At 51.3% G+C, this 19,266-nt stretch overlaps 1 protein-coding gene across 4 annotated transcripts in view; it reads right to left on the bottom strand.

Moving 5' to 3' along the window:
* FLYWCH1 (FLYWCH-type zinc finger 1) overlaps positions 1–18,708 on the bottom strand; it is a 29,166-nt gene extending 10,458 nt beyond the window's left edge. The window contains exons 1-7 of one of the 4 annotated variants that reach the window (XM_068523875.1): positions 18,475–18,708; positions 16,226–16,340; positions 6,814–6,915; positions 5,608–6,042; positions 4,883–5,344; positions 3,410–3,853; positions 2,973–3,236 (exon numbers count right to left, since the gene is read on the bottom strand). In XM_068523875.1, coding sequence (XP_068379976.1) covers positions 2,973–3,236; positions 3,410–3,853; positions 4,883–5,344; positions 5,608–5,941 — 1,504 coding nt within the window. In that variant the 5' untranslated portion in view covers positions 5,942–6,042; positions 6,814–6,915; positions 16,226–16,340; positions 18,475–18,708. The remainder of the gene's footprint in view (positions 1–2,972; positions 3,237–3,409; positions 3,854–4,882; positions 5,345–5,607; positions 6,043–6,813; positions 6,916–16,225; positions 16,341–18,474) is intronic. The other 3 variants (XM_068523874.1, XM_068523877.1, XM_068523876.1) reach the window with 3 other exon arrangements.
* Between the last annotated feature and the right edge of the window lie 558 nt (positions 18,709–19,266).

Here is a 19,266-nt window from a genome sequence, read left to right as displayed (position 1 = left end):
ACCACACAGGAGGGGTGGAGGGGGACTCGGGGGTCCGTCAGCACAGCAGCGGGGACGGCAGCCGTAGTGCGGGTTTGGTGAGAATGCCCTGAAGGGGGGTCCGGGGTGGGGGGTGAGTGGCCGGAGGGGAGGTATATGATGTGGGGCATGTTTCTGCTCCCCCCACACCCGATGAAAATGTCCACTGAGGGATGAAAAAGGCACAGGGCATGAGGCCAGAAATTCAGAGAGGAGAGGAGATGGCAGAGATGCTGACCCAGGTTAGACTCTGGGCAGAGGGGGTCACCTGGTCACAGACCTGGCAAAGCAAGAGCTCGCCCAGCCTCGGGGGGAGACTCTCAGAACAAGCAGAGTCCAGTGGCCAAGCCTAGGGAGGCCCGAGGTCCCTCCGAAGGAGGGGTCCAGGGCAGGCCCCAAACCGGGGGACTGTCGAGGACTGTCTGCGTGAAGAGCAATGAGACGGTGCCCGCCCCGGGGGAGGAAGAGTCTGGGGTGTGGGGGAGGAGGAGGAGGTCTGTACTGACATGAAACTCCCTGTTTCCCTGCCCAAGTCCCTGGAGCCGGCAGCCAGGCTGAAACCGCTGCAGGAGGTTGGTCCTGGGGCGCTGAGGCCTGGGGTCTCGAGGGTCGCCTGGTCAGCACCCACATACAGAGCGTGTGGGTCTCTCCTTAAACCTGGCTAAGGACCACTGGCCACGTGGGTCAAAGATTCTCATGCCATCTTACATGATGAAAAAGTCAAGACTCTTACACCAAGTATCACAAATGAGACCATGCAAAGCAATTTAAAGTGTATACAACAATCATTCCCCCTTTAGTTTTGCTGCTTTATACAACTGTGTGATCAACAGAAAATTGAATGGGCATGTACCTGGCTGGAAAATTTCACCAGTTGACAAAAAAAACCCAAAAAAACAGAGAAGCTTCACCCTGAACGGCAGAGACTAAAGAAACTCATAGAGAAAAGGTACTTGGAGAAAACAAGGCCACTGCCAGAGGCTGGACGGCAGGGCCGCGGCACTCCTCGGAGGATGGAATGCAAAGGAGTTCAAATACAAGAGTGAAAGTTAAAAATTAAATAGAAGGACTGGAAAGCAAAATCAAGGAAATATCAGAAAAACGGGGACTGGAAAGTCATTGAACACGAGGAAATTTTCATGAGTGAAGGACACCGTTTCCGGCCTGAAAAGGCCCCAAGTGCCCCCAGCACAGCCACGTACCACAGGGATGGAGACACGACCCTATACCTTCAAGCAAAGACCCCCTGCATGCACCTCGGAAAGATGCAGTCATTCGAGCACAGACACCAGACAACCATGGAAAAGGAGCCACAAACAGCCACACCTCCACTGCAGTGTTCCCACTCAGCTGTGGACAGATTTATAGAACAAAAGTGCAACAGTGTGGCTTCCCTGATGGCGCAGTGGTTAAGAATCCGCCTGCCAATGCAGGGGACAAGGTTCGAGTCCTGGTCCGGTAAGATCCCACATGCTGCGGAGCAACTAAGCCTGCGAGCCACAACTACTGAGCCTGTGTTCTAGAGCTGCGAGCCACAACTACTGAGCCCACGTTCCACAACTACGGAAGCCCGTGTGTCTAGAGCCCATGCTACACAACAAGAGAAGCCACCACAATGAGAAGCCCGCGCACCGCCACGAAGAGTAGCCCCCGCTCACCGCAACTAGAGAAAGCCTGCGCACAGCAACAAAGACCCAAAGCAGCCAAAATAAATAAATAAATTTATTTAAAAAAAAAAAAGTGCAACAGCTGCCTCAAGAGGAGGGGGCAGTGGGTAACTGCTGAGTCCTTGCTGTCTCTGGTCGGAAGTCAACAGGAGATAAAAAACCAGTTGACAGCAGTGGAAGGAAGCACGCTTTAGGGAAGAGGGCAGCAGATGCCCTAAGGAACAACGGAAAGGGGACTTCCCTGGTGGTCCAGTGGTTAAGACTCCACGCTTCCACTGCAGGGGGCGCAGGTTCAATCCCTGGTTGGGGAACTAAGGTCCTGCATGCCGTTCTGCACAGCCAAAAAATTAAAAAAGGAAGCAAGGAAGGAAGGAGGGAAGAAAGAAAACAAAAAAAGGAACAATGGCTGAGTGGTTATTCGGGGTGGGAGTTGGGGGAAGGACAGGGCGAGGCCAGATCATCCCTAGGTACATAAAAGTTATAAAGAAATGGGATAAAAAGAGAGTCAGAAAAAAAAAAAATCAGAGATCTCGAGTTTGAGAGAATTTTAGGGCCAAAAAGGCTCTAAAGGCGACTCAGATGACTCAGAAAAGTATGGGACTGGGAACCCCCGAGGGAGAGCAGGGACAGCAGAGAAGGCTGGGCCGAGGTTGCTCTTAGCAAGATGAGTCGGAATATGCACATTATTGTGGCCACGAGAGTCAAACATAAGCACTGTGGGGCCGACAAAGGTGGGAGGAGGGGGGCTGTGACCCTCATCATAGAACCCAGAGGAACGATGGTAGACGCTCAGGCAGAACAGCTGGAGGAGAACAGAAGCCAATGACAGCAACGGGCACCTTCAGCCCTTAAGCCACATCTGTAGGATGTGCTTGTTACTGGGCACGGTGTCAGCCACCCACACTGGAAAAATGAGAAACCAGCTTGTGCAATTAGCTTTCTCTATAAATCCTATACATTCCTAAGAAAAAAGAAAGGATGAGAAGGAGGAAAGGGAGCCTGGGTTGATCAAGTGCTGCAGAGATTCTGGGCTGGTCTGAGCAGGAGAGTGAGGCCCACTGCCCAAGAGAAAGGGTGACGCCCCAAGTCACCTAATCGACTTGGGGATAAGGTGAGGTGGACCAGGAGGGGGTGTGGGGGTAGGGAGAGGAGACAGGAGGGAGCTGTAACCTTCCAGAGGGTCCCCAGTAAGGACGGGGAGGATGCTTGCTGGAGGTCAAGAGGGAACGGGGCGGGCAGTCTGCGTCTTCTGACTGTCCCCTGAGGCCGCTCCCCGGTCTGGCCTACCAGAGCTCCCTCGCTGGGCCGTGCCAGGGCGTTTCTCTCGCTGCCGCAGGGCCTCCAAGCCCCCCAGGTCGGGCGGGTGGCAGTGGCCTCGCATCACTGTCACCCGCTTGCCTTGGGTGATGGCTCGGCTGCGGCAGCCCATGCGGGCCTGGTCCCGGCACGTCCAGTACACCTTCTCCCCGGCCGCCTTCTCCCGCCTGTAGAGGAAGGACTCGTACACCAGGAAGCTGCCCCCCAGAGGGGTCCTCAGGAACTCAGGGCCTCCTGGGGAGAAATGGGAGAGGGGGTCAGGGGAGGGAGGTTGGAAGCTGGGGTGTGAGCCGGAGCAGGGCCTGGGGCTGGGCCAGGCCTGGCGTCGCCCCCCTCCCACCTCCTGGGACCTTGGGGAGCAAGATTGGAGTGCAGGCAGAGTGCCAGGCCAGCGGGTGTGGACTCACCCAGGTCCTCGTCCTGGTCCTCCTCGCCTTGGGGCTGGGCCAGGAGGTCCTGATCTTTGGCCTTTGACCGCTTTCTGGGCCGGGGCCTAGTGAGAGTCAGGGGGCCCGGCCCCCTGCGGTAGAACAGGCTGTCCACACCTTGGAGCAGCTTGTCCGCTTGGCCCCCAGGGCCGCCCGGCCTGGCCCGCAGTGACTCCACGGCTTTCTCCTGCTGCCGCCGGGCCTCCAGGCCCTCCACGTCAGGCGGGTGGCAGTGGCCACGCATGACAGTCACCCGCTGGCCCTGTGTGATGGCCCGGCTGCGGCAGCCATGCAGTGCGTGGTCCCGGCACGTCCAGTACACCTTGTCCCCCACAGCCTTCTCCCGCTTGTAGAGGAAGGACTCGTGCACCAGGAAGCTGCCCCCGTAGCAGGTCCTCAGGAACTCCAGGGGCGGGGGCCCTCCTGGAGGAGAAAGTGGGGAGGGGGCTGGGCAGGTGCAGGCTGGCGGAGCTCTGCTCCTTTAGTTTACCGTGCAAGGCAGGGCCCTGGGTGCATCCCCACTGATCGCCCACCCAGTGCCCCAAGGAGGCCGTGCGGCTCCTCTCCTGGTGGCTGGTGAGCAGGCCACGGCTCCGGGTGGTCAAGCACCGCGTCCCAGGTCACACACTGGGGAGGGCCAAGCTGGCTCTGACGCCACACCCTGCCTGCTCAGTCACTCCCGGCCATACTTTTTCTTAGGGTTTGTTTGAAAATTATATCTAATTTTCGAATAACACATGCACAGGCCATAAAATGAAATGGGACCAAAAGATACACAGTGAAAGACAAGTCCTTCTCGCCCAGCCCCCGGCACCCAGCACAGCAGCCGCCTTAAATCCCTAAATCCTTCAATCCTTTCCAGGTCTGGAGGCACCCAGCCTTTGGGACCAAGCTACCTCCCAGTTACTGGTAATAAAAACTGCCGCAAAGAACAAAACAAAACCCAACAAACAAAGAATAAGAACCTCTGCAAAGACTCCATCTATCAGTTACTCAGTGACAACACACGCTGGACCAGGGCTGGCACTTCAGCACGAGAGCCCCTAACGGCGAGGCTATCACACATCTTAGGAGCGACCTCCTGACCTGCAGAGCTTCAACAAGGCTGCCCAGCTACATGAGGCAGGGCTGGATCTTGAACCTGGGGCACAAAGCTCAAGTCTCCCACCAGGCCGACCTTCCCAAACTTCAAAGGTTACCAGAATCACGTGGGGTCCATAAACCTCAGGTTTTTGCATCAGGAAGCTCCAGAAGGACCTGGGTCGCCTGGTTCACGAGCACTAGTTCTACCCCTTGGGCTTAATGATTACTTGGACGCATTCATATTTTAAAAATCGTTTTGACTTTGAGCACATTAAGAAGCCACGTGGGACCCACATTTATCTTTGGGCAGAGGAAAGGGCTGTGGTTCCCACCTGCCTGAGAGTAGAGCTGGGGTGGGGGGGCACTCACCGGTCCCCAGCGTCGGGCGTTTCTTGGGAGGCAAGCTCAGCAGCGACAGGGCTCGGAGCCCCTCATCCTCCTCAGGAGCTGGCTTGCTCAGCACTGGCCCCGGGGCCGGCTCTGGCTCCTCGGGGCACAGCCACAGGCCCACCCCCTCCAGGGGCTCCTCCACTCGGCCGCCGGGGCCCTGGGGATCCCCCAAGCCTTCGGGCAGGGCTGGGCTGGGCAGCTTCTGTCTCTGGCGCCGGGCCTCCAGGCCCTCCTCGTCGGGCGGGTGGCAGTGGCCCCGCATCACTGTGGCCCTTAGGCCACGGGTGATGGCCCGGCCCCGGCAGCCCAGCTCGGTGTGCTCGCGGCACTTCCAGTATACCTTGTCCCCCACAGCCTTCTCCTGCTTGTACAGGAAGGACTCCAGCACCAGCAGGCGGCCCCCAAATGGGGTCCTCAGGAACTCCAGGGGCTGGGGGGCTGCTGAAGGCAAGGGGAGGGCCAGGTCAGCTGACACAGAGCAAGGCTTGAGCCAGGGGCACGGATGGGAACACAGGGATTGGGGTGCCCTGGGATGACGTCCTGCGATCGTCACACCAGCCTGGGTCAAGGTCCAGGAGGCCCTGCTCAGAGCAGGGAAGGGATGGCCAAGGTCACCTCACTGGAAAGGGGGGTATGCGAAGCCCAAGTCTGAGCATGCAGGGTCACAAAAGTGGCCAGACAGGGGCAGCTGGCCCGGAACTCACCTGTGTCTGGCTTGCTGTGTTTCAGTTCCTGGGCCTGGGGGCTTGGTTGGACTGCCCCCTGCTGTTCCTCTACTGGCAGGATCTGGGGGGACTCAGCCAGGGTGTCAGGGCCAGACATCTCCAAGGACAGGACACAGTGCACTGCTTTGGGCTGGGAGTCCACTCCATCCCCATTCTCAGTGGAGGCCGTCAGTAGGACCAGTTCGGAGAACTCCGTGGGCTTCGTGGGGGCTGCGGGGACGACATCTGTGCCCGGTTCAGGGGACTCAGGGGAGGGTTCCTGGCCGGCCTTCACGCTCTCGCCCTCCTGCTCACTGGGCTCAGGCAGGGGCATTCCGGGAACGATGGCCTGGCCCCCAGGCCACGCTCAGGCCCCAGCAGATGGATTTCTCCTCCACCTCCCTGGAAGGAACCCAGCAGTCCAAGGGCTCCGTCCTAAGGCAGGAGGCAAAATCCCATCAGTGGAGATGCCCTTGGACCTGGGTTCAGGAAGAATCTGGGCTGGAGGTTGGGGCAGATGGGGCTGCCTCGGTGCCCCCGGGGAAGGACCTGAATGGAGCCAGAGAACCCTGGGCTGGTGCTTCTGCTCTCTTGGTAGCCTTGAGTCCGTCACCTCCCCCAGCCAAACCTCACTTTCCCATCTACAAAATGTGCCCAAAACAGGGCTCTCAAGGGGCTACTGGGGTGACCAAGGTGCTGACAGCTGTGAGTTACTAGGAATCCAGGCCCACAGGTGCTGAGCACGGGGTGAAGTGCTTCCACAGGTTTTTCCATTTAACCTTCAGCCCCACGTTATGAAAGTTGATCTTTCTCATTGACCCAGGTTACAGATGAGGACACTGAGGCATGCAGCCATGAAGGCAGAGCTGGGAGTCCAGTCGAGGTGGGTCCAGAGCCCGCCCCGCACAGCACCTGGGGTACCTCGTCCAGGATAACAGGAACCGGTCTTCATGAGCACCAGGCGTTGGGGAAAAGCACTTTGGGGACATGAGTTCAGGTCACCAACCCTCCCAGAATGCCTGGTGCCCTTCTGTCACTGGGAGCATGGGCTGGGGCCCTGCTAGCACACTGCAGACCCCAAAGGAGGAGCCTGGCCCTGGGAGGAGGGACTCTCTGGATTCACAACTAGATGCATCCCCCATCCCAGGCAAGAGGCCCCGGGGCACCCAGTGCTAGGGGATGCCAGGGCCCCACGAGGGCAGCGACCTTGTGTCTGAGCTGGTGCTGGCTCTGCCTCAGCTGAGTGGGGACAGGGCTGTGGAGGTGTCCAGAGAATCCGTGGTCATTGAGGGCTCCCTGGCTTCTGGTCTGGAGAAGCAGAAAGGATGGATGACAGGCAGGGCTGGCCTGGAGACCGGAGCCCTGGGGCATCAGTGGCCATTTTGTCTTCCTGGGGGACTGGGTGGTGGGTGCATGTCAGGGTCTTTCCCATCTATCAGTACTAGCCCAGAAACAGGATGCGGCCTCCCAGCACGTTTCAGCTTCCCCACCTGTGAGCTGTCATCCCCATCCCAAGCTCTACGGTTCTAATTCCTGGGTCCCCCATTCCTGCTCCGACATTTCCTGGTCTGGGGCCCACATTCAGCTCCCCAAGGCCTGTCAGCCCAAGCGCGGGGCTCCTGGGTCCCCGTGGAGACGGAGCCAAGGCCGACAGTGCAGGGGGCGCCGTGTCCCCTACAACCTCTCCCAAACCCCCTGCACTTCACGCCTGCACGCCCAGCCCCGGGCAGCAGCAAAGCCCTGTCCGGAGGGGCGAGACTCAAGGAAATCAAGATAACAGGTAACGGGACACAGGACTGGGAGTCCCCGGCCAGGTCTGTCATCCAGCGTCATCCTCCTCCGGCCCCCGGACAAGCCAACCCCTTCTCCTCCTGTGCAGTCCTTCCCGGCTCTGCCCATCCCGCCCCACAGGGCGATGTAGCGGTACTGCGGACTTGGGGGCACATGGGAACCGGCCGCAGCAAGACAGAGCCGGCGCCTCCGCGGGCAGAGCCGCTCGGGCGGGAAAGGGTTACGCGGGAAGCCACGCCCCCTGGCCGCCCCCACCCCCGCTCTCTGATTGGTCTCGGCCCACGTCCCTCCGCCGGCAGCCCGCCTCCGGGGCTTGCGCGCTCCGGGTTGCCGGGCGAATGAACTTGGTCTCCAGCCGGCGTCCTCTCCTCAACGAGGCGAGAGGGCGCAGAGAAACCGGCCCTCCCTTCCACAGGCCTTCCAGACAACTCAGGCCCCCAAAACGTTGCGGTCACTGTCCACCCAGTATGCATGTTCCTACAGGACCAGGCGGTTGGTCCCCGCCGTGCAGAGGGACAGGAGTTGAGGCTGCAGGGACCCCGACACACCAATGGCCTCAGTCTCAGGCGATCAGACGCCGAAGCCCGGCCTCCTTCAGGCCACTGGGGGTTGGCATGACAGAGAACCCCTACATTCCCGTGAAACTGTACCCAGAGTCATGTGTATCCCGAATCAGTGTAATTCTCTCAACTAAAATCTCTGTACCTCAAAGGATATGGAACAAGTTCCAGCGCAACAAAAGACCTTGAACTGTGGCTGACTACAGACTGTGGAAAGGCTTGGCTCCTTGCCAGTGGGCTTGAATTTAGATTCGATTGACGGTTCCCATTCTCAGCCATTAAAGGGCCTTAAAGTGTAGACTGTTTAATGACCACAGATCCTCCCATAAAGTATGCAGGCCCCTTTGCCATGTGGTCTTGAATCTGGACTGGTCTCCAGCCCACATTGCTCACTTGCTGTAGCCAATAGAGTGTGGCAGAAGCTCGCTGTGTGGGTCTGGACGCCCTCACCCTCATGGACAGGGGCCCTGAGGCTGCCAGAGAAGGAAGCTGTATGAAGGGCCACATGCAAGGGATGGAGGCACTGCCAGGCGTGGAGGGAGGCCATTTCCAGTGTGCAGTCCAGCAGACCCTCTAGCTGTGTGTAGCCACAAGAAGGAGGCTGGGGAAACAAGCCCAGGCACCCCATGCAACCCTGATCAATAATAAACTACTGTTATTTTAAGCCAGTAAGATCAGGGCTCATTTGTTATGCAGCAGTAACTGATATTCTTGGCAAGTGACTGAACCTAGTCGGTTTTGGCTTTTTGACAGATGAAATGATACTAATAGTTGTGAAATATCCAATATCAAAGTGCTTTTGAACTCTTGAACTCTAGGGGCCATGCTACACAAATTTTAAATCCCTCAGATGATCACATTTAAAGGGTTGGTAACCCAGTGAAAGGAATAAAAATATTAAGTATAAAGGATAGCAAATGAGAATTACTTATTTAAAAAGTCTATAACATGAAATAAGCCAGACATAAAAGGACAAATGCTGTATGATTCCACGTATATGTTGTACCTAGAGTAGTCAAATTCATAGAAACAGAAAGTCAAATGGTAGTTGCCAGGGGCTGGGGGGAGGGGAAATGGGGAGTTAGTGTTTAATGGGGAGCGTTTCAGTTTGGGAAGATGAAAAAGTTCTGGAGATGGATGGTGGTGATGGTTGCACAACAATGCAAATGTATTTAATGCCACTGAACTGTACACTTAAAAATGATTAAAGTGGGGGGGGCGGGATGAATTGGGGGATTGGGATTGACATATATACACTATTGATACTATGTATAAAATAGATAACTAATGAGCACCTACTGTATAGCTCAGGGAACTCTACTCAATGCTCTGTGGTGACCTAAATGGGAAGGAAATCCAAAGAAGAGGGGATATATGTATACGTATAGTTGATTCACTTTGTTGTACAGTAGAAACTAACACAATATTGTAAAGCAACTATACTCAAAAAATTTTTTTAAAAATGATCAAAGTAGTACATTTTTGTTAGGTATATTTTAACACACATGCAAAAAAAACAAAAACAAAAACAAAACAAAACAAAAACCCAACTATAACAAACCATACATAGTAATGCTCCACCTACCATACTGGTGAATGAGGTTCTCAATACAACGCAGATTTCTGATTAACTAAAGTTATCCCTCCATGATTCTGAATTTTACAATTTCTCTCTTTCACAATTTATCCACTGAGGATGGATGCTGCCTAAGCTCTAATGACTCATCACTGTCTGGATAAAGACAGCGTACAATTTTTATCCTGATTTGGAAAATGAAGTGTCCCGTCCAGTTCCCTTGGCACTCCACCCCCTGGGGGCCCTTTCTCCATCATTCATATCCTGCTCTCTCTGGTCTCCAAACCTCTCTGCCTTCTCTGGGTCTTTGCATTTAGAGTTCTCAGGTCCTAATCTTCTTAGGTCTCCTATATACTAAAACAAAACCTCACAAGACCCTCTCCTTCCCTCAACAGTTAGACTTTGCAGGAACAGTCCATACCCCTTCCTTCTCACCTAGGCCGCCTGGCAGCTGCCCCCCAACTCTGCAGACACCACTCTCCTGTTGGGCCACCGTGCAGGATCAGCACCTGCTGGGTCAATCCATAATCCATGTTTCCCTCTGAAATACCTGCTCTGGCCTGTATGTGGTCTATCCATGCAGTGGAATTTATTCAGCCATAAAAATGAATGAAGTTCTGATACATGTTACCATGTGGATGAACCTTGAAGACAGTATGGCTCGGTGAAAGGTGCCAGACACTAAAGTCAGCATGTCGTATAATTCCATTTATGTGAGATGTCCAGTAGAGGCAAATCCATAGGGACAGAAAGTAGATTAGTGGTTGTCAGGGGCTGGAGGGGAGGGAGGGGGAGATTAGGGAGTGATGCTAAGCGGTGTGGGGTTTCTTCTTGGGGTAATGGAAATGTTATAAAATTGGCTGTGAATACAATAAAACATTGAATTATACACTTTAGTTGGAGGAACTGTATGCTATGTGAATCATATCTTAATAAGGTTGTTTAAAAAAAACCTTATAGGGAATCCCCCGGTGGTCCAGTGGTTAAGACTTGGTGCTTTCACTGCCAGGGCCCGGGCTCAATCCCTGGTCAGGGAACTAAGATCTCAAACAAACAAACAAACAAAAAATCCTTATAGGTATGACTCATGTCCCCAGGGTCACTTGGATAAAAAAGTTTTCTCCATCAGAAACAGGCTTCTCACTCCTGGGCCTGGTTTCCTCACCAAAGGAGAGGGGTGGCATGGACTATATACTGAGATATTTTGTAAGTTGCTAAGATCATATTGTAAAAACTACATAGAAAACATTTTAAAATGTTGAGAACTGATACTCATAAATCACCCACGAGCCTGACACTCAAATGCACAGCTGTTTCCATTCTTGTATTAGTGCCTTTAATATACACGTAATTTTCTGTTGCACACACGTGTTCAACATGTTTGCTATTTTATTCTTCTTTAGAGTGGGAAGCCCGCACCTGCAGACCAGATGGAGCCCTTGTGAAGGACCAAAGCATTATGTAACGCAGGCGCCTAACATGAACACAAATCTAAATCCTCAGCAGCAATACCATAAGATGACCACAAGATGGCAATGTTGCTCCTTGAAATGCACGTATAGCATCCTTGGTAGAATTAGATGTATCACAACGTTTAAAAACTAGAATTTGGGAGTTTTTCCATATCAGACAAATAATTCAGGAAGACTTCTGAAAACGTTTGTATTTACAAAATATACTAGGTAGAAAGCAAAATCCAGTTAACAAATCGGCAAAGACTATGTTTTCTAAGCTAAGGTTTAAAAAAAAAAAAAAAGACCAAAATATTCCTTGGACCATGACACTGCCTCTAGACCTCAATCCACTTCATTTCTTCTGTCTCATCTCAAGTCTCAAGTCTGGTCACATCTGTTATTTATTGACTAATTTTATTGTATGTATTTGTGACTTTAAAAAAAACTTAAGAGTTAGAGTCTGTCATACAGAGTGAAGTAAGTCAGAAAGAGAAAAACAAATACAGTGTGCTAACACATATACATGGAATCTAAGGAAAAAAAAAAAAAAAGGTCATGAAGAACCTAGTGGCAAGAAGGGAATAAAGACACAGACCTACTAGAGAATGGACTTGAGGATATGGGGAGGGGGAAGGGTAAGCTGTGACAAAGTGAGAGAGTGGCATGGACATATATACACTACCAAACGTAAAATAGATGGCTAGTGGGAAGCAACCGCATAGCACAGGGAGATCAGCTTGGTGCTTTGTGACCACCTGGAGGGGTGGGATAGGGAGGGTGGGAGGGAGAGAGATGCAAGAGGGAAGAGATATGGGAACATATGTATATGTATAACTGATTCACTTTGTTATAAAGCAGAAACTAACACACCATTGTAAAGCAATTATACTCCAATAAAGATGTTAAAAAAAAAATAACCTTAAATAACTGGGAGGAAATATCTCAAAATGTTAAAACTAGTAAGGAAAGCAATTTATTTTCCCTTAAATTTCTTTTGTTTTCTCAAAATTGTTTACAATGTGCATGAACTCTTTACAGTGGGAAAATAGTAAACACTTTAAAGATAAGCTGCATCTCCTTGCTTGGTAACTTTTTTCTTTAACTCCGTAACTCTTAGGAAAAGTAGGGATTCCATTCCTATGCAAGATGTGTCACACAGGAAAATAAAGAGTAATATAGACAGGGGACTTCTCTGGTGGTCCAGTGGTTAAGACTCCACACTTCCAGTGCAGGGGGGCATGGGTTTGATCCCTGGTTAGGGAACTCAGATCCCACATGCTGCATGGTGCAGCCAAAAAATAAAATAAAATAATAAAATAAAATCCAAAGAAATTTTTTTAAAAAAGAGTAATATAGACAATGGGACAGAAAAACAAGTGAAAATCAAGTACCTTGCAGTCTGTGTTGTGGGCCTTGCATGGCCTCAAAGACATTTCCCCCAAGATATTTATTAACCACAAAGGGAAAGATAATGGCTTGACAGTGGAGAAATCTCGCATACACAGCCTTAAGTGCTCAAGGTCAACTTCACCAGTAATAAGACACATCAACACCATGACCTCCTTGATAAGATGCACCAAGGAGGACACAGCATCACCTCTGTGATATTCCTGCCCAGAAAGCACACCCCCATGTGGCACCCTCAAGCCACATGGAGGGACGTTCTACAAAACAACTGACCAGGACACTTCCAAAGTGTCAAGATCATCTTGGATGAGGAAAGGCTGAGGGCCTGTCACAGACTGGAGGAGACTAAGGAGACACAAGGACAAAATGCAACATGGGATTTCGGAACAGAAAAAGGACATTAGGGGAAAAGCTGGTGAAATTTGCATACAGTCAATAGTTTAGGTTAATGGTTTTGTACCAACGTGGATTTCCCAGATTTGCTCACTGCACAATGTTAGGTAAGATGCTGACATTCAGGGAGACTGGGTGATGAGTATAGGAAAATTCTTTGTACTTTTTTTTGCAATTTTTAAAAAAGTCTAAAATTAACTCAAAATAAAAGGATTTTGAAAACCCAAGTTTCAAACTTACAGATACAATGGAAGTTGACAGAGAAAATAAATGACCCATAGGCCTCCTGGGTGGAAGGGTGGGGGAGGAGAGGAGGGGACACAAAAGGGATACTCTCTGATCCAGAGCCATGTGGTTGGTCCTCGAGCTGGCACCTGAGCCAGGAACAAAAATCCTGTAACATCACGTGTACCTCAAGTATGGGGACCCAACAATCTCCCTTCACCATCATCCCTGCTCTGCTTCTGGGGAAACTGAGGCTCGGGCCTGAAGCGAGTGGCCCAGGACCACACGGGTAGTGAGAGTCAGGCCTTCAGAGCTGCATTGATCAGCCCTACAAACCAGCTATGTTATGGCTTAGCACTGTGGCTTCCAGCTGATCTGGACAACCGGAGGCACCATGGGAGACTGGAGGGTGTCCCCAGAGCGACCAGCCTGGGGTGGCTGCTCCAGCTCTGCTGGGTCCCGCCTGCCACCCTGGCTGCTCTGCCGGGCCTCGCTGTGGGGGCGGCATCCTGCCACTGCTAATCCCTGGGCCGCTCACCATTTCCCATGTGGCTTCTCAGCTCTTCCACCACCAGGGAGAGCAATGAAATTCCCAGTGAAACCTTACGGTAGTTTCTGTTTTCCCAGATGGTTTCCGATCACACATGCTTCAAGAGTCCAAAGGACTGTGATCACACATTTCATGTTCACCAAATACCAACGAGGTGCCTGGCACTAGGCGAGGGCTTTGCATGCTTTATTCCATTTTATCTCCCAAATACCCTCATCCATTAGGCCTGCTGTTGTTTCATTCACAGAGGAGGAAACTAAGGCTCACTCTTAGATTCCTGTGACCGAGAGCCAGGCCGCTAAAGGACAGAGTCAGCATTCAAACCTCCTGTGTCTGTTTTCAGGGCCTAAACTCTTAATATAAGTTAAAATGGTTCTTTTCAATTTGAGGATTCCAACCCATAGGAATCAACGCAGTAGGTTAAGACTGGTGGTTCTCAGTCACGGTGATCTGCCCACCAGGCGACAACCGGCCAGGTCAGGAGACATTTTTGGTTGTCATAACTAGGGGGTGGGGCAGGCTACTGGCATCTGGTAGGTGGGAGCCAAGGATGTTGCTCAACATCCCACAGTGCCCGGGGCAGCCCCCATCACCCTGCACAGGAAGGATCTGGTCTAAAACAGCATCAGGGTCAAGGTTGAGAAACCTGCTTAAAAGCAGCACTTGAAAAATAAAACAGAACAGAAAGAGTGCACCCATATACTGAGGTTAAGTACAGTTTTCATGAAGCTTTTATTTCAATTATTTGTATATGTAATTCTGGTCTCCATAAGAATTACTCGGGGCACTTGATAAAAATGCAGATGCTTAGAGCACAGGATTCCTGGAGCCCCTCCCTGTTACCTCCCCACCAACCAGCCAGAAGAAAATCACATACCCTGCAGCCTTCACCCCAAATTTTGCCTATAAAAACTTTTCCCTAAAAATCATCGGGAGTTTGGGGTTTTTGAGCACGAGCCACCCATTCTCCTTGCTTGGCCCTGCAATAAACCTTTCTCTGATATTAAAAAAAAAAAAAAAAAAATCAGATGCCTGGATTTCCCATCCAAAATTCTGATGGTGAGTCTGGAGCAAAATTCAAGAATCTGGATTTTTAACAAGTACCCCCTGAGACTCTGATTCTGGTGGATCACGGACTTGGCTTTGAGAAACACTGGAATAGATGCCCTTGAGGTTAGGTGGCCAGAGGCTAAGTGACCAACTTAATAAGGATTTGAGGTTTTCTTTATGCAGGGCAACACATGAAGTGTTTCACATACATCACCTCGTTTAATCTGTCACACTGTACAGGTTCCCTCATTAATGCATTAAACAGAATCATTAACATTTATTTATTTTATATCGGTGGGAGAGTCATGATTGCATCCTCTTAAAGGATCCTTTAATACCAAGTTAACAAGTTTCAGACACCTTAAGATATTTTGGGGACCTCAAGAAGAGTGGAATTTGTCCAAATTTTAAGTAGTACAGGTGAAATCTGGGGGAGAAAGCTCGTTGGGCACGGCTTTAGTACCTTGGGATAACAAATACCAGACTTTTAAAAATCCAGTCTGAGGTTCCTCACAGAGACTTCCAGCAAAACAAACTCAAGAAAGCCTACGAGGTGAATTAGCATGCCTGCTGCACCTATGTAAATAATCAGGCCCAATCTTACTGGACCAGCCTTATTTCATGCAAAAAATATCTTTCATTGAGATTATGAGGCCGTACGGAAAATTTGTGTTTCAATGGAGAACTGGGTTTTGTCTAGAACACAGCCTTTCAGGTTATACGATTCTAGCCTGTTGTTGCCTTTGAGCTACTTCTGCAACTCTGCACAGATAACGGAACAAGGTAAAATAATTCTATTCTGTAGACATGTTCTCTCTTTCTTGCCATGTAAATAAATACAGATAAGTAAGTAATTTCTCCGGTTTTGCCTCCATTTGCACATTCATGTTAATATTCCTAATCTACAGTCTTTCAGAATCTTTTTTGGATTCTCCTGCAAACTGGTTGTAAGATCTTACCGGTTCCTCGATTGATGAGTTAAGTAAAAGCTTGCACACGTGTTCATTTAGTATCTGTATGAAAGAGTTTTATTTTCTTTGTTTTGGTCTAAGCCTCTGCTTTTCAAATCTCCCTGGTCATTGGTCTTATAATCTTTGGGTTCCAGGCAGCAATTTAAAAAATTACATAGGAAATAACCAATCTGCATTGTGTGTAACAGAAGTGAGCATTATTTTATGAAACTTCTATTTGCAATACATTTATATATTTGTTCTAGGTGGATTTAAATGTATTTTTTAATTTTTGGATGATCATTGTTTTGAGGTAAATATTTGGGCCCTAATGTGTTTTTTCATAATATTCCATTTTTACTCAGTAAAGATTTATTGAGTTGGCTAGAATATTTTTAAGTCAGGCAGATGTAAATGGAAAGTAGGAGAGCCTCACAGTTTACAGTTGGTCACTCTCTTATGCTGCTTCTCCTCCCCGCAAAATTGAGGTACAGAGCAATCTGAGTGCAATACTCAGACTGCCTGCTCTAATAAACCCAACACCCAAGACACACACAATATTACAAACTGTTAGGTGCCTCTCAGACACCAGTAGGTCCAAGCCCTAAGATCCTGAAAGGCAGAGCCTTGCTCAGCAGCTGATGGCGGATCAACAGAATTACCTTCGTACACAAGAGTGAGAACCACCATCACTGTCCGCCAACACCCGTCGTTAGCGCTGACTTGCTGGGTGGGAGAACTGGGGCAAATCCCATCACTTCTCTGGGCTGATTTCATCTGTGAAACAGGAAAAGTGACAAATGAGACACTGTATGTGAAATTCTTCCATAAACTGTGAATCATCATGTAAGAACAAGGAATACTTTGTCCAGGCCCAGCAGAGGTTCTGAATAGTGGAAGGGGGAGGAGCGAATATCCTGATGTTTGAAAAAGCTCCTGGATGATTCCAAAAGCTGCCCCGCCCCCCACCCCCAGCAAGCTATGAAAATTAGAGGTGCACACTGATCGGCTCATGGACCCTCCTACCATTATGTGCAAAGTCTCTGAGTGTGCATACAGGCATCAGTCCTGGGAGAGGTGAAGGTGGCAGTGATCTCCCTAAAGATTAAGAATTCTATTCCAGGGACTTTCCTGGTGGCGCAGTGGTTAGGAATCCGCCTGCCAGTGCAGGGGACAGGGTTTGAGCCCTGGTCCAGGAAGACCCCACATGCCGCGGAGCAACTAAGCCCGTGCGCCACAACTACTGAACCCACGCGCCTAGAGCCGGTGCTCCACAACAAGAGAAGCCACTGCAATGAGAAGCCGGCGCACCGCAACAAAGAGTAGCCCCTGCTCACCGCAACTAGAGAAAGCCCGCCCGCAGCAATGAAGACCCAAGGCAGCCAAAAATAAATAAATAAAATAAAATAAAATAAAATAAAATAAAATAAAATTTCTATTCCAAAGCAGGGCTTCTCAACCTCGGCACCACTGACATTTTGCACCAGATAATTCTTTGTTGTGGGGGGTTGTCCCGTGAAATGAAGGATGTTTAGCAGCATCCCTGGCCTCTGCCTGCGAGATGCCAGTAGCAGCCACCAAATCCTGACAACCAACATTGCTGCATGTCCCTTGAGAACCACTGCTCCAAAGCAACTTAGAGGCAGAGGACACAGAAAGGGAGATTCCAGCTAATAGTACTTGCAGCCCCAGATCCCCCAACCCCCCTAGAGCACAATCGTGGCTATTTCCACGCCTCCCATATCAGCCCTAATTCGTCCTCACATCTCTGGGCACCTGGTCACACCATCTTCCACGCCTTCCCACCCCACATTACCTCAGGGCTTCGATACCCACCACCTCCTAAATGGCTTTTCTGCCCGGCATCCGGCTGTTCCGATTCTCCCTACGCAGTGCTGAGTTCCTAAAGCTGAAACATTTCCCTCTCCAATAAAAGTAGTGTCCGTCTCCGTTATAAACGCTCTATAATCTAGCCTCCACATACAAACTTTTCCCCAAGTCTGACTAGGAGCTTTTGGGAAGAGGAACAAGGTAAACCTGCCTGAATCGCACCAAGTCCTGGAGATGATTTTGGCCCCGAAAAGCATTAATGTCAAAATAATAAAAATATACCCTTTCTTTGGAATTGAAGTTTACACGTGATTATCTGTTATTAGACCTCTGCATCCTCCAAAGGCAAGGGGTAACGGAAGTGAAAGACTGGTCGTTAAAGCAAGGGCTTCAAACTGTGGTCAGACTCATTAGGTCCTGAAATCAGTTTAATGGGTTAGCAACAGACTTTTGAAATGGAAAGAACAGAATAGAATAGGACAGGACAGGACAGGATAGGATAGGTTGGAATTAGAACCCACGTAGAGTAGATCTGGCTGCGTCATGTGAGGTTGGGCTAAAAATCTCCCTTTAAACTTATCGCTCAGTAATTGCATCTACAGGCGTGTAAAATATATTTCTCACTGTAGGTTGAGTCAAAAAAGTTTGAAAGCCCCAACAGGTAATCTACATATTCAGCAGTGGAAGCAGGTGTAACAACAGCAAAAAGTGCAAGGTCACTGGGACCTCCAGAGGCACAAAGACTGGATGGGGCTGGGGTGGATGCCAGGGCGGGGGCAGTATTGGGTGGAGCGGACACGGTCAAGGAAAGGCAAACCCATGTGGGGCTCTCTGACTTGGGGTGTCAGGGCTCAGTCCCAGGGTCGGGTGTGTGGAGGGGGGTGAGGAGGAGCGAGGGGAAAGGAGGCTGCGAATCGCAGGTGAAGGACAAGGAGGCGGCCTGAGCGCCGGGACGCAGAGTCCGGGGACACCCCCCTCCTCAGCATCAGCAGTCCTGGGGACCCCCGGGAGAGCCCAGCTGGGGGCGCGGCCACGCCGAGTGACCCAAGACCCTCCCTGACCCGCTGGGGCCCGTCCTCACCGGGCACCGGCCGGGCGGCGACGGCAACGGGGCCCTCCCTCTCCGGAGACCGAGCCGCGGCGGGTCCTCTGGCCTCAGGCCGCCGCAGCCACAGGCGCCGACCTCGCGGCCCAGGCCCCTCCGGCCACCGCAACCCGGGTGTCCTATCCCCGCCCCCACCTGCCCTCTCGGGAGCGAGCCCCGTGCCGCGCGCGTCACCCCGCTGGCCGTAGGGAGCGCGCACCGCCCCGCGGGGAAGCCGGCCTCTAGGAGCGCACTAGAGGGTTCCTAGCAAGCATGCGCAGCGGGGCCGCGGGAAGCCCATTCTTTGGGCAAACTCCTCTTCTCCGGGTCTTCCGTGCGCGGTGCCTAGCTGGCGGCCGGACCAATCGGCCCTGGGAGGCGGGGCCAGGGCTGGAGAAAGAGGCGGAGCAAGCCCAGGATTGGGCGGCGGCAGCCGGGGACCGAGCTTTGATCTGACCTGAGGCTTGGACGGCGGGTTTGGGGGCGGGGAGGAGGGCCTCCGGGGCGGTGGACCCTCAGAGAAGAGAGTTGGGGGGCTTGAGACCCCAAGACCTGATCCAGGATTTGACTCTGAGCTCACTGAGCGGAAGCGGTCATTTTTAAAAAATTTTTATTTTATTTATTTTTTATACAGCAGGTTCTTATTAGTTATCTGTTTTATACATATTAGTGTATATATGTCAATCCCAATCTCCCAATTCATCCCACCACCACCACCCCCCCACCCCTCTGCCACTTTCCCCCCTTGGTGTCCATACGTTTGTTCTCTACATCTGTGTCTCTATTTCT

The sequence above is a fragment of the Eschrichtius robustus genome, chromosome 16, assembly GCF_028021215.1.
Source record: "Eschrichtius robustus isolate mEscRob2 chromosome 16, mEscRob2.pri, whole genome shotgun sequence".
NCBI classification, from domain to species: Eukaryota; Metazoa; Chordata; class Mammalia; order Artiodactyla; family Eschrichtiidae; genus Eschrichtius; species Eschrichtius robustus.
The sequence above is the reverse complement of the archived record's forward strand: the minus strand, read 5'-3'. Positions and strand labels throughout refer to the sequence as shown.